The following is a 14,599-nucleotide window of genomic DNA, read 5'->3' on the forward strand; positions in this document are numbered from 1 at the left end:
AAATTTTGCAAATGCACTCACAACACACATACGAGCAGCATAGAATGCTAACGAGTAATTACGATCATTGTATTTCATACGTTATTTAATGCATTTATCATGTTTATACTTCGTAACTGTCTGAATAGTTTATGACATGGTTAAACCTATCCGTTCATCATACCTTAATCAAATCCTTAAAACACAACATATATTACAACATAAATTACACAATCTAGCACAAATGCTATTTTTAGTTTTTGTACATTGTGCTCCTACAGATTTCCCTACACTTTGGTAAGACGTTTAGTTGTTAGTAAAAGTAAACGGATAGAATAGAGATGTGTTAGATTTTCTTCCTTGTCTGTCTGATTGTGTATATCTATGGAGAAGAAAAAAATTAATTTGACCATGTGATCAACATGTTCAAAAGAATCTATGCTTTCCTGGTTGATAAGGCAATCCGGTTAAAAGGATGGCGCACTAAAAATATTAATAAAAAAAAAATGCATCTTTACATAGATTATTTTACCCAAAGCTACGTAAAATTGCAATATAGAAAGAATTTATGAAAAAAAATTACAATATACAAAAGAACCCACCAACGAGGAAACTCAGTCTTCATCTCCATAGTGTGTTTCAAAGTGTATATTTAGATTTACTCACAACGTCAACCACAGACATTCAGGTCCCGTGGTTGATCGTCTGCTTTTGGAATTGAAATTTTGATTTATTTGAAAATATGCCATTTGTAAACAATTGTTTTCATTAAATTACATTATTGACTATTTACACAAATTTAAAACGAATTTAAGTGTTGATATTTAATATTTCATATGTTTGCAAAAATAAAAGTTTATTAGTTACAATTGTAACAAAAACAAATTTTGAAATGTATTTACTTTTGTTATGATGCCAATTCACCATTTTTATTAGTTATATACTCGTATATATGTCTATTAAAATAATGGCCGAAAACCTTTCCAAAATAAATCAATTAATAATTAATATGTTTGTAATGCAAAAATGAAAGGTTTTTTTTAAATATTAAATTTCAACAAAATAATTTTGAAAATGTAAGCCAATTCTCCATTGTCGGCGTGTGTCGGCAGCGTTGGAAAACTAATTATATCGATTATTGTATTATAATCAAAGTAATGAAATACATAAAGATCGTAAGTATGGCTAAATAAATTTAATTGTAGGCAGGAGATCATATTGTTAAAACACTAACATCACGGCAATTTAAAAGGCAACTAATTTAATGCTTCGCGATAATAATAATCTGTTGATAATAAAATATCTTTAAAATAAATAGATTGTTATTACCTTGTTTAGTAATAAGTGTTAGAACCATATTCAATTTAGAAAAGTGTATATAATGTCGAAATGATTTGTTTTTAGGTTATATTTAAAAATTTATATAAGATTTGAAAAATGAGGAGTATTTAAGATTTAGTTAGCCAACGATTTTGAAAACAGATGTAAAATAATTTGATTCAATAAAAATTTTATAGTTTTCGCTCTGCTTACCCAAATGTGACGATTGGGATGGATTTTTTGGAAGCAAAGCGTGTCACCGGCAGGGGACTATAGGCTTGTACCCGCCTGCACGATGCAAGACAGTTGGAGCGACCATAATCCTAATTACACAATATTCTCCTGCCTGCTTTGGATAAGAATTTTAAGTTGTAATTTAAGGACCAAACACTAAGTTAAATCGTAAAAACAATTCAATAACCGCGAATGTTAATCTTCACTTACCGACACCAATTTACACATACCGACTACCAATTTGCACAATACCGACACGCCGACCTTCCCTCACGACCAAAAACCCGTCCCTACATACTAACAAATTTTATATTATACAATTACCCCCCTATAATTTTCCACGGCACCTAACCCCCCCCCTGATTATTAAATCAATCCATAGTTGTAACACAAAATTCTTAAAATAAATAATAAAATAAGACTTGCGACAGGTAATATCTCCGCCAACGCCACTCGCCGATCAGACGTCCTACTTAACCCTGACTCAATCTAGGTCTCCCCCTTATCAGTACCACCGGTCCTCATCCGCACGAGGCTTATCAGAAAGACCGGTTTGCTATACCCGTTGATTCGGCAGGTCTGATAATGTGGTGGGGCAGTCACCACACGTAGCAAAAATTGGTTATATTTTCAAAAATATAACCACTTTGTTTCTAAAATTGTTAGGAAGCTTTAATTTTCATAGAATATTTTTAAAACCTACTTTATTAATCGTGTAGAGTTTGAAAATGTTCGGTGCATAAAAGGGGCAAGTAATACAAAATCAAACGTTTTAACCTCTTCCTCTTCGTGGGACACTCCACTCGTATAATAGGAAAATATAACAATAATGATCACGCAAGTACCACACTTTTATACAATCACTGTGAACATATTACGTTAAAACATGAAGGGGTTAATGCAGCTAGTGCCTTTACACCCATACTTTCGGAGAAAACCTGATGAAGAATTTTTAGTTGGCTCCTACCATAGTTGCAATTTAAATACTTTACAATATTAATTCTATAAACTGCATACCACAATAGGATGGACAGATACAGACTGCTTTTAATGCATTGAGTCAGCTTTCTAGTACTGTGTGCCTCAAGTCAGGGTACACCTATAACCAATAGAGAAACTAAGTTACAATCTTTTTACTCTTACCTGTCATTTTGGCACAAGTAGTTTAACCAGTAATAATAATGTGTAATTGTTTCGTTAGACATTATAAAATATTTAATAGCACATGCCATCATTACAAAAAATATGTAACGTTCATTTCAAATATTTGCATCTGCTCCCTGTACTTAGGTGTTAAACTCTGATCTATAAGTAAGGAATGCATGAAAGCTTACTAATAAAAAGATGCAGTGATTAATACAATAAGACTGAGAAGATGTGTACCAGACATTAATTTGTATTCCACTTGAAACTAAACACTGAGGTAAGTTGTAACTCAACACACAAACAAAAGTAGTACAGAATAACACGATGCACATATTATGATAAAGAGTGACACAGTTTTAGGGTTTAGCACCTAAAGAAAACAAAAATAGAAAATAAATATGTTTTAGTTTGTTTGGGGTTTTTGCAACGATTAAAAATGGAGAATTCTGTAATCGGTTTTATTCTTTAGATAATGTCAGAAAAGCTATGATGTAAAAATATTTTTGTTACATTGTATCCGAGTTAAACATTAAATCAGTATTATATTTAAATTTTCATTCATTATTGAATGATACATAATTTTTTTTTTTAACATAAAATTACATTATATATTTAATGCCCTAGAAATTATTTACATTTTTAAATAAATATAATGGCTGGATTGTATTTATTTAAATAAGTGTCAATAATTTTGAATTTGTAAACAGATTTTAGAATTGTGTACTCCTTGACATACACTAAAGAAAAACTGTTATTTAAGGTCGAGTCTGTCTTTTACTTCTTTGTTTAAAGTTGGTTTTGGCAATAGAAGGATGTGGATGGAGTTCCTCACAACATGACGTTAAACATTGGCAAATGTCAGAAATATCTACGTCTTTTAGTGAAAAAAGTATCTAAGTTTATATAGAGCAAATTTTAATAAAATCACTATTTTTTTGAGCTTGTATATTTCAAAATGAATAAAATTAGCGAAAATGTATTATTGTGTTTATTTATTGAAACCACTACATTTAATGATACCAGAGAAAGACATATTTTATAAATTTCTTATTCATACAATGTTTATCATTTGTTTTCCGTAGCCATAGCAATAAGGATTGCAACAAATTAAATCATGTATGGATGTAGAAAGATTGAAATGTTTTAAATTTATTATATTTTGAACTGTTACGAAACTTTCATCTATGCCAGTGATTGGAAAATTACTGAGCCTAGCCCGCATTTTGTATGATTCGTTAAACACTTTAAAGTTATTAATCCAACCCACAATTTGCAACACCTAAAAAAAAAATTTCAAACAGATTCTTTACTAACCTCTTAGTTTGCAAACTATCCATCCATGATTAAACAACAACATACCTCACTGGGTGATGGTTAATGAAATTACGATTATAAAATGTTTTCTATAAAACATAATAATAAAACTTCCGATTAACACGTTCACGATGACAGCTAATTTCTAGGCTTTATTATGATGTCAATTTTTTCAATAATGGCAAAAAACTGTAATGGAATTTTTTACGTTAAACGTATGTATAACAAGTAAAGTATGTAGCACAGAATTCACAATTTAGCACACAAAAATTATTTCAAGATGTTTTTTAATATTTTTTCTTGTATCCAAGCGTACTTAAAAATTAAGCTATTGTGCATCCTATAGGGTACACGATAGTCTAAGGTATTTTGTTAAGCGCTGGATCATATTTAACAAATCACCAAGACAGGTATACAATAAAAATACAAAAAGGAAAAGCATAGCAACATGTACCCCATCGGGCACACAACATTCTTTAAGAAAGCCCAGTGTGTACCTGATCGGGTACACAAGAGCATTTGTGAAAGATCACGTGTACCCGATACGGTACATGTTGTTGTCAACGTATTAAACTTAACACTATTGCACTTGTTGTCCAAGTTGTAATTTTATAAACCGTCAAACATTGGTTTTGGGGTTCGAAAAAATTCATGCTTTAATTAACATGAGAAAATTGTATTTATTAAATAAACTATACAATAAATATTGATACAATGTTTTGTTCTTAATTCACATTGAAACGTCATTCAACACACAAGTACAATACAGTAGTTGTAGTTAGTAATGAAAGTAGTCCACAGTTTCAAACTAAACAAATCACAGCCATCCCGATCAGGAGAATCAACTGCAAAGTTATTTACTTAAGAGTGATAAAAATAATAAAGCTAAACATGATATTGTTAAAAATAACATGTATTCGTTGTTTAAATGATGATGAGTACGCACACTGTAAAGTATGGAATGATAGATCCTAAATTATGCAAAAATAAATAAAATATATGCGGCGGTGTAATAATAAAAACAATTGTTCAACTTTCCTGAAATTATTTTTGGCCGTCATTACATAATCCACGTAGTTACAAAAACATAAGCTCTTAAAAGTAAATTATTAGACCTAATTCCACATGTTAATTCATATTATCTGTAAAGCAACATAATGACATCATTACTATACAAGTGCAGTAATGATATTCTTTACTGTACTAGTATGATAATAACCTTATTTACTATACTAGAGTAATAACCATCTTTTTCTGTACTAGTGTGGTAATGACCATCTTTACTATACTAGTGCGGTAAGACCATCTTTACCGTACGAGTGCAGTAATGCCCATCTTTACTGTACTAGTGCGGTAATGACCATCTTTAGTGCAGTACTAGTGTGGTAATGATCATCTTCACTGACTAGTATGGTAATAGACATCTTTACTGTACTAGTGCAGTAATGGACCATCTTTACTGTACTAGTGCGTAATGATAATGCCCATCTTTTCTGTACTAGTGCAGTAATGACCATCTTTATCGTGCAGATATGGCCATCTACCGTACTAGTGTGGTAATGGACATCTTCACTGACTAGTATGGTAATAGACATCTTTACTGCACTAGTGCGGAATGGACCTTTTTACTGCACTAGTGTGGTAATGATAATCTTTTCTGTACTAGTGCAGTAATGACCATCTTCATCGTGCAGATATGGCCATCTACCGTACTAGTGTGGTAATGATCATCTTTACTGTACTAGTATGGTAATGGACATCTTTACTGCACTAGTGCGGAATGGACCTTTTTACTGCACTAGTGTGGTAATGATAATCTTTTCTGTACTAGTGCAATAATGACCCATCTTTACTGTACTATTACTGTATTGTGGTAATGGGACAATAAGTTACTATTGCTTTACGTTTTGATCAACTGATCAATTTCAATCGTTAGTAAAAGTGAACAAATCTTGAACCAGGTTAAAAAGTATTCATATCCAGACATCTGATTAAGTTAATTTGATCGAATGATTGAAAAGTGTATTGATCAAGAACAATTTATTATTCTGCTTAGCACAACTTCCAACTATTATTAAATAAATAAAAGGGTAGACTTCAATTTTTTTAATCCTGAAAATGGTGTAGAGAAAACATTGCTTACAGAACACAAGCAAATACTATCATCTCAATCAGGCTGTCACACCTACACAACTTTACCTCACACAACTTTTCATACAGAACGTAAATAATTGATAACATAATCTAATGTCACATAATAAAGTAAGTTACAAATTATTTAAATCATTCACCCATGTAACAGTAAATAGTTGCTAATTAACACACTTTTGAAAACTGATATACTGTATTTCTACCTTAATATAGTGACATAGACATAATTAAAGTTTTTTATGGTAGAGATTGAGCCAGGGGCTGATTGGTAAAGTACCTATATGGTTTCTTTTTAATTTTTGCAAAAATCTGAAAACTCTTAAGTTTTTGCTAATACCAACTCTCATAAAGTCAATTAACAATCTTGTGTTTATAATTTTGTTATTGTTCACTTGATACAGAATTAATGTTTTAAATAATGATTATGATACAAAGTTGTACACTCTACACATTTCTGTTACTATGCCTCATTTTTCAAAATCTTGTCGAACTTCTAATAATTTTTTTGAAAAATGGCAAAATCTGAAATACTATGTGTCTCTTGATAGTGTACATGATGAGACTGACAACGCAAAATTTTCTAAAAAAGATTTTAAATCACTTGCTGGATAGTATATTTCTCAGTGGGTATGACGAATATTTCCAACTTTAACCCTTATTTACAAGAAACACACCACAACCGAATTGTGCACTTTGTCCATATCCACCTACGGTTAGTTTTCAATATTTGTACAAGACAACAAACACTGCGACTGGTAACTTCACTCTATACAAGTACGTAATAAAATATCCAATATATTAACTTTGATTTCTGTTCACAGGCTACGCTATGTACACCCTCGTATGTACAGCTATTTACAAGTTGGTTATTGTCGTTACTACTCTACACACCCCATATATTATATTGGTTATTACATATATCGTGCTTTGATTTTATTAGACATGAATATTTGGTTCTTAAACAGTTACCGGGAAGTAAAGGGTTAACAAATATAAAAGCACACTAAAAACAACTTATACGACGCAGCACCTCCACTAATTATTCGTAAAAATATAAAAATATCACCTAACCTAAAAGACAAGTATACAAAGTGTTAAAATGATCTATGTATATCCTATAAGGAACTAGAAACAAAGCACAGTAGGAGTTTATCATAAAGACTAAAATATAGTAAACTCAGTATTAAAAAGAAAAATATATTCAAAAAATCTAAATAAATACAAATTATTGCTACTGCTAAACTGGCCATAACTGTACCATCACTTGAACTCCGGATCTGCCATGCAGCTAAATTTCACGTCACAATTGGGCAAGTTTGAATGCTAGAACAGGCTACGTTAAATCCCTCAATTACTATCAAATTACAAGTAATATAGTTATAAGATAGTGATTCTGATATTTCACTTCAATATTACTAAAATGTGTGGGATGGAAAAATTACATTTACAAAATAGACGTTCTAAAAAATACACGTAAAGTAAAAAGTTAGGTTTCGAGAGAAAAATAAGAATAAATAAGGGAAAAAGGTTCCACTGATGTTAATTAAATGCGTGTTATTTTATTGGATTTCAAAAAAATTAATTTTTTTTATTTCCGAGTTATGTTTTTTTGTAGATGTTTGTAATTTTTAATGGAATTTACGTTATTCTGTAGTCAATTCTTTTGTTTGTGAATTTATTATTAACATTTTACATGATTAATACCTTAATAAAAACGTTTTTATTAATACTCATTTTTGTCCACTGTATCGCTTTAGATATTTTATTGGTAATTGATTTTTACAAATAAACTTTATAACAGATCGTAAAGCAATTATTACATTTTATAAATTTTAGTTTTTAAAAAATTAAAGTTTTTTGGTGGCATGGTAAATGTTTTTAAATTACAACAGCCCGTAAGCAATTTTATTATTATTTGGTATATTTTATTATTAAATTAAAATATATTTATCATTATACACATTTTAAGAGGCCTTGCTCCTTTTTACCTCATATTTGCCTGTATGAATCAGTGTAGGGATTGTATAAAACAGAATAAGTGTGAAATTTAGCAGGCTACGAGGTCGGCGGTGCTGACAAAAATTGTTACAGTCACAAATAACATTTGAACCTGAGCAATTAATTAGGTCTAAGCCTTGTGACCACCGGCTTCCTAGCTGCACCTAATGTTCCAAAACAATACCAAACTGAGAGTATTCAAGCAATTGGTTTATTTTATAGAAGTTTTTTTATTATCTACGAAATGACTGAAAGAAGTTTGGCACAACTGAATTTTCAACTGACAAATGGAGGGTTAACAAGAGATTCCGAATTTGCAACAAGACTGTATTAGAAGATTAGTTTGAAAACATCATTATAATTTTATTATTTGAGTAAAACGTGGAGATTAATTTAATACACAATTAGTAAGAATGATTGAAACATCATCTCATTGTTTACAAAAGAATATAATTTCAATGGGCATTCAATAAATAAAAAATTAAAATACATTATCACATTATTTGTTTGTACATTATTTGTTTAGCCAACAAATAATATTTCTTCTTCATTAAAATTTTGTAGACATTCTTTACTTCAATTAAATTTTTTAAAGTTCTAAACACTTTAATTTATTTTAGGATTTAACCATTTATACAGATTATCAAAAGCGAAATGTTTGTTCTTATAACTACAAATATTACACAAGTTAATTTATTTGTTCTTAAAGTAAATGATGACATATTAGACTAGAATCTCAACCAGAGTGACGTATTTAGCCAAAAATACAAAGCTAAAACAATATTAAATTTTAATCATTTTAAGATCACTGATTACGTGGTGATGTTAATACTTGCATTAAGGTGAAGTAGATGTAAGGATGTGAGTCTAAAAATTTTCCAAGTGATCAATATAAATATAGATTACTTTTCCATGAGTCTGCACAAAACATAATACCTTTATTGCATGGTATATACGAACAGTACAGCTCAAGAACATAAATATTAATTATTAAAAATTAAAAGATTCATTGTTAGTAGTGAATTAAAAATATAAAAAAAAATTGTGTTATTGTACAAAGGCTGCAGTAATTTGCTACTATTCTTGGACAAATATATTCAATTACTTTTAAAAATATCAGCAAAAATATACTTTTCTTTAATTTTTTTTATTTTTATAAAAAAAATTGATAAAAATGAAAAGCATTATTTAATTTCAAATCATTTATTGCCTTGTACTAGAATGTTATTAAAATTAAATTTGATTTTTTACTCGTGAACTCCACTGACAAAAATTATGATAAATGTTACAAAACCAAACAAAAGTAAAAACTATCTAATTGTAAAAATTAATTAATTTGTTTACCATATCTCCTGGAAAACGAAGAATTTGATAGATATGATAGATTTAAATACACATGAATAGCACAAAAAAAAACTAGGGTTAGGTGGATCTAAAAGACTTTTATATGTATCAGAATTTAAATTTGAGTTCAAAAAGTCAGTAGGATTGTTTTTAGGATCCAGATTCATTCAGTCATAGGTAAAATTAATTTTAACATTCCTATCAGTACTCACCGTCCCTTAAATATTACCTCCTAAACAAATGTACCTCACTCAATTTAAAACTACAATTGAACATTGTGTGCTAAAAAAGAAAAAAAATAGCTTTCTATCAAAAATATTAAGTCCAACTCATTTTTTCTCGGATTTGGAATAAAATTAACCTTATCTAATGGATGGGATCTTATATAATTAGTTTGACACTACATTTGCATTTATTAATTTCATAGTGTTTTAAGTGGGCATAACATAAAATAAATCACAAATAAATTATTTTAAACAATATAAGAAAATCTCAGAATCTCCACTACCAAAAGTAATATTATACCATATGTTTTTGGTATTAGTACATCCACCTTATTCAAACAGATAAAATAATTTAAACACATAACAACTGTGTTTAGTAAGTAAAATTTAATGCTATTATTTTTCATCAGTATCAACTCAGAGTCAATTTCAACTTAATTGCGCTCAACATAAACAACTCGATGTAATTAATGTTCAATGAAACGTGCGAGATAACCACCAAAAATAACCGTAAAATATTGAAGACATGGAACCAGTACAAGTTCGGGAGTGACTGTTGGATGAGCCGGCACACAGATTGTCGGTAGACAGAGTTACGTGTAGTCTAAGGACTAGAGGGTGCGTGCGAGAGGCAGATCATGTCACGTCTCCTCGTCTTCCGTGTGTCCGCCCATGGTCAGGTTTGTCACATCCTTCACGATCATCTCCGCAACTCTCCACGCCATCTCCTCTTGCGCCTGCAGCGTCCAACATTGAAGTGTCCATCATTAAAAACCACATGATACAAAAAAGTGATATAGGATTTTCAATGCTGAAAGTAAAGCATGAAAGCTGAAAATGAACGCTTTTTATTCAGTTGAAGAGGTGCACCTAAATGATTTTAATGGTATTGAGCTTTAAACTAATTTTAAAGAAATTTTAAACTAGTTATAAAGAAATTTTATTTTACCTTTAAGAAACTAGCTATAATGAAATATGACAAATTATGTAGCCTAATTCATGCCAAGTCTAACATTGTTAATGCTTAATGTGGGACAACGATAAACATTCTTGATTCTCGATGATATGTGTTAATATATAGATCTTCGCCCTCTCCTCTAATTCTCTTTCTATACAAAAGCACTTAAGTTTGAAACATATTTTTGTGATTGGTTGAGTGTTATCATAGGCATTGAATAAATTTCATCTCTGTCTGTCTACATGCACAATATCTCGAAACAAATTTACTTGAAATTTTGTATGAAGCTTCATTTCTATATAAGAAAACATCGAATTCGATGATGGTACATTTACTCCATTGGATTTGGCTGAGCATTAGTGAACATTTTGACACTGGTCTTATGGGGGTAATCGTGATGGCAATGAGAAAATCATACAATAAATAAACATAAAACAGTGTAAAATAATATGAGATTTTAATACGTGACACATTTACACATCAGTAATCAGTAATAAAAATCCTTTATTAACAAAACATTTTACAATCATGTAACACAGCCTAAATGACATCAATTTAAAAATTTGTAAACAGACTTGAGTAAACTCATATTTTTAATGTGTGATTTTTGGTGGATTGGTTGGTAAGATTTTCATTCAGCACCTATATCGGGTCCTTCCACTCTCTATTGTATCAGTTTATTTTTTTATATAGACAAGATTCAGTGAGTTATAGCAAAGCCTATAACTCGGAATGATATCTTGACAATGAATTGACTATAAACTTGGAATTTTGTATATTTTGTCCGACGGGGATGTAAAAATCTTTTTTCCCATATTTTCTGCCTGTCTGTCCCCTAGGATATATTGAGAATGAAATGAGCTACAGACTTGAAAATTTTGCATCCAAGCTCAGAGTAGCCTGTTACGCAACACATGGTGTGGCAAAAAAACTGTACTGAGAAAGTTTCTTTTGTGGACAGTCTGAGAAAAGTTTATTGGGTACATGTGTGAAAGCAATTTTGATTCCCTGCTCTCTTATTGTAACTCAACAGACTTATTTTTTTCTGTAGAGTTCTGCATTGTCATGGTGTACCCGCAGAAATACAGGTCAAAGAGTTCTGTGGGTTACCTTGCTCTTACATAATATAAGCTAATCTTGCTATCCCAAAAACAACAAAATTATTTTAGGTTGTTAAACTAACACAAGTACACATAACACAGCTATGATGAGGGCTGATTTTATGCAAATGTTGAGTTTATCTTCCATTTCACCTTCCCTTAGTTCAGCATCTGAAGTCTAACTTTGTTCACAGACTTGACTCCTGGTAATCTAGATTTCATGTCCGTCTGAAGAGATTAAAAAGAAGTTGGCAATGAAGACGTTCAAAAAGACTCTTTACATCTAAGAAAACTCTGTTGCTCCACCGTGCTTTTTGATTGTGTCTAAAACAGCGTATTGTGGTCTGGGTGTCTCGATGTCAAAACAATGCAATGTTTGTTTTAAACATTTTCGTCACCAACTTCTTTTTGATCTCTTAAGATGGACATGGACTCCAGATTCCAGGAGTCAAGTCTGTGACGTCAGATTTCAGACACTGCACTAAGCGGAAGGTGAAATGGAGCTAAACTAAAAATTTGCATAAAAGCAAGTATTTAGAAAATGAAAGAACGTTAGCAGCATTTAATATGTACAGAAAACTATCATTTAACAAAAAACCAGAAATTAATATGATATATCTAAAAAATAGAGAACTAAAATAGATTCAACCTAAAACTTATCTAAAAATAAATAATTTTATTGAAGCATTTTCATTACTGTTTTGAAAAATACAATTTTCTCTAAAAGTGATAGCAACACAATTGTGTTTTATAGGCTAAGCTTTATTGAAGCCTACCACTTGTGGAGTTGGAAAATTTCATTGTTATTGTCTGTCTGAACGATATCTCGAAAACCAACTAACCTACAGACTTCATTTCTTCATTTTTACATTAGTAACGCTATGTTCGATGATGGTGCATGTCACTCCATTGGATTTCGGTTGAGCGTTGCGAACATTTTTACATTGGTCTTACAGGTAACCATGATAGTAAAGAGAAAATAGCAGAATAAATAAATTTGTATACAAACTGAGTACAATCGTATGAGATGTTAACAAGTGACACTTTTATTTACAGACGTAAAAGAAAATATAGACTGGACGTCTAAAGAATGAAATGAGCTATATAGATTTGAAATTGTGCAGTAACTTTAGCAAAGACTGTTACGCAACACATGGTGTGGTGAATTCTTACATTGTATTAGTATCTTTTTATTCGGTTTAGGAATAATGTAAGTGTAATTGTTATTTTTTTTACTGTTAATACAAAACACACAAAACTGCAAACAAATACTGTACTAAATGATTGTTAGAATTAAATAGAATGGATTTTAATGATTCCCAAAAACTAAATGAAATATAATACCCTGTTTAAATTTTGTCAAAGACTTTATCATCAATTTTGTCTTCTTCCAACGTTATTCTACAGGTTCGCCTATAATCTAATACTTAGACTATGGATTACGTTTTGAAACAGTGTGGTAAACCTCCGACTGTATCACATTCTAAACATCATTGATGTTCTTGACGTTCAATGTTTTTAACGTTCCTGGATGTTCTCAACGTTGCAGTGCTCACATCCAGAAGGGGTTTGTTCCCTCTGTGATGTTTATAAAGATGTTAGTAACACAATTCACTGTTAGAATGCACAATTTGTGTTACTTGTTTTCCAGAAAACTTTTAGTTTGTATTGAAGGTCAAAACAAACATGTAAACATTTTAGCTCAGAAGATATGTTCAATAACAGTTGACAAAATTTTAAAACATCCAAATTATATAACAAGAGATATGTGTTCAAAATGGAATATGCATATATTGGTAAGTTATTGTTTTTATAAATCTGTTTCTTGACGATTCAAAGTCAAAGTCAAAGTCAAAAGTTTCTTTATTCATATACATCAAGTACAGAGATAGTGTCAAAAAGTAAGTTATTACATTTATGTGATAATAATAATCGGATAGCATCAAAATTCATGATTTGTCTGATAGTTTGAGACATCCAGATAGAATTCTTGAAGTGTATAGATGGCCCGTTGAGAGAGTAGTTTCCAGAGTGCAGTCTTCAGTTCTTTTCCCTTCTTCGTCCGTATTTCTGTTGGTAGGCAGTTGCTCAGCTTTCTTCCCATGTAGGTCGGTTTCTTCTCATACTGCGTAAGTGGTGAGTGGGAAGTTGGTACATTGTTGAGTTGCGTGTGTTGTAGTAGTGAATGTCTTCAAGCCTTGTAAGGTTTTCTCCGTCCACGTACATCACGAGTTCTTGGATATAGAGAGCTGTCACAGTCAAGATATTTAGGGTTGGAAAGGCCTCTCTGCAGCTTTCCAGGGGATGAAGGTTTGCAAGGATTCTAATTGCCTTTTTTTTTGGAGGATTAGAATTCTGTTCATGTTGTTGGTTTTTGAGGTTCCTCCCCATACAGCCAAGTCCATATCTTATGTGTGTCTCAAACAGAGCGAAGTAGGCAGTACGTGCAGTAGTCAGATCTCCGATAGCTTTGATCTGCTTGAGGGCATACAAGCTTGAGTTTCAGTCTGTTACATAGCTGGTCAATATGAGGGGTCCAAGATAAGTTAGAGTCAACTAAAACCCCAAGGAATTTGGTTTGGTCAACTAAGTTCACTTCTGGTAAGGAGTTTATTTGCCCTGATCTTCTTCCAAATCCCAATTGGCTAGTAGTTTTGGAGGGGTTCACCACTAAGTCGTTTCCATCACAATATTGATATGCCATATTGACCGAATATAAGCATTCAGGCACAGAATTTTCAGGAGAATGGTTGTCGAGGATTAAAGTTGTGTCGTCTGCGTACATCAAAGTTTTAGTGTATTCACTTAAGTATTCTGGGAGGTCATTAGTA

At 31.2% G+C, this 14,599-nt stretch overlaps 1 protein-coding gene across 2 annotated transcripts in view; it reads right to left on the minus strand.

Annotated features, from left to right (window-relative positions):
• Positions 1-9,779: 9,779 nt before the first annotated feature.
• Positions 9,780-14,599, minus strand: part of LOC124367966 (A-kinase anchor protein 10, mitochondrial) — a 40,379-nt gene continuing 35,559 nt past the window's right edge. For both annotated transcript variants that reach the window (XM_046825201.1, XM_046825202.1), the window contains one exon: positions 9,780-10,447. In XM_046825201.1, coding sequence (XP_046681157.1) covers positions 10,352-10,447 — 96 coding nt within the window. In that variant the 3' untranslated portion in view covers positions 9,780-10,351. The remainder of the gene's footprint in view (positions 10,448-14,599) is intronic.

Source organism: Homalodisca vitripennis, chromosome 8, assembly GCF_021130785.1.
Source record: "Homalodisca vitripennis isolate AUS2020 chromosome 8, UT_GWSS_2.1, whole genome shotgun sequence".
In the NCBI taxonomy this organism is placed as follows: Eukaryota; Metazoa; Arthropoda; class Insecta; order Hemiptera; family Cicadellidae; genus Homalodisca; species Homalodisca vitripennis.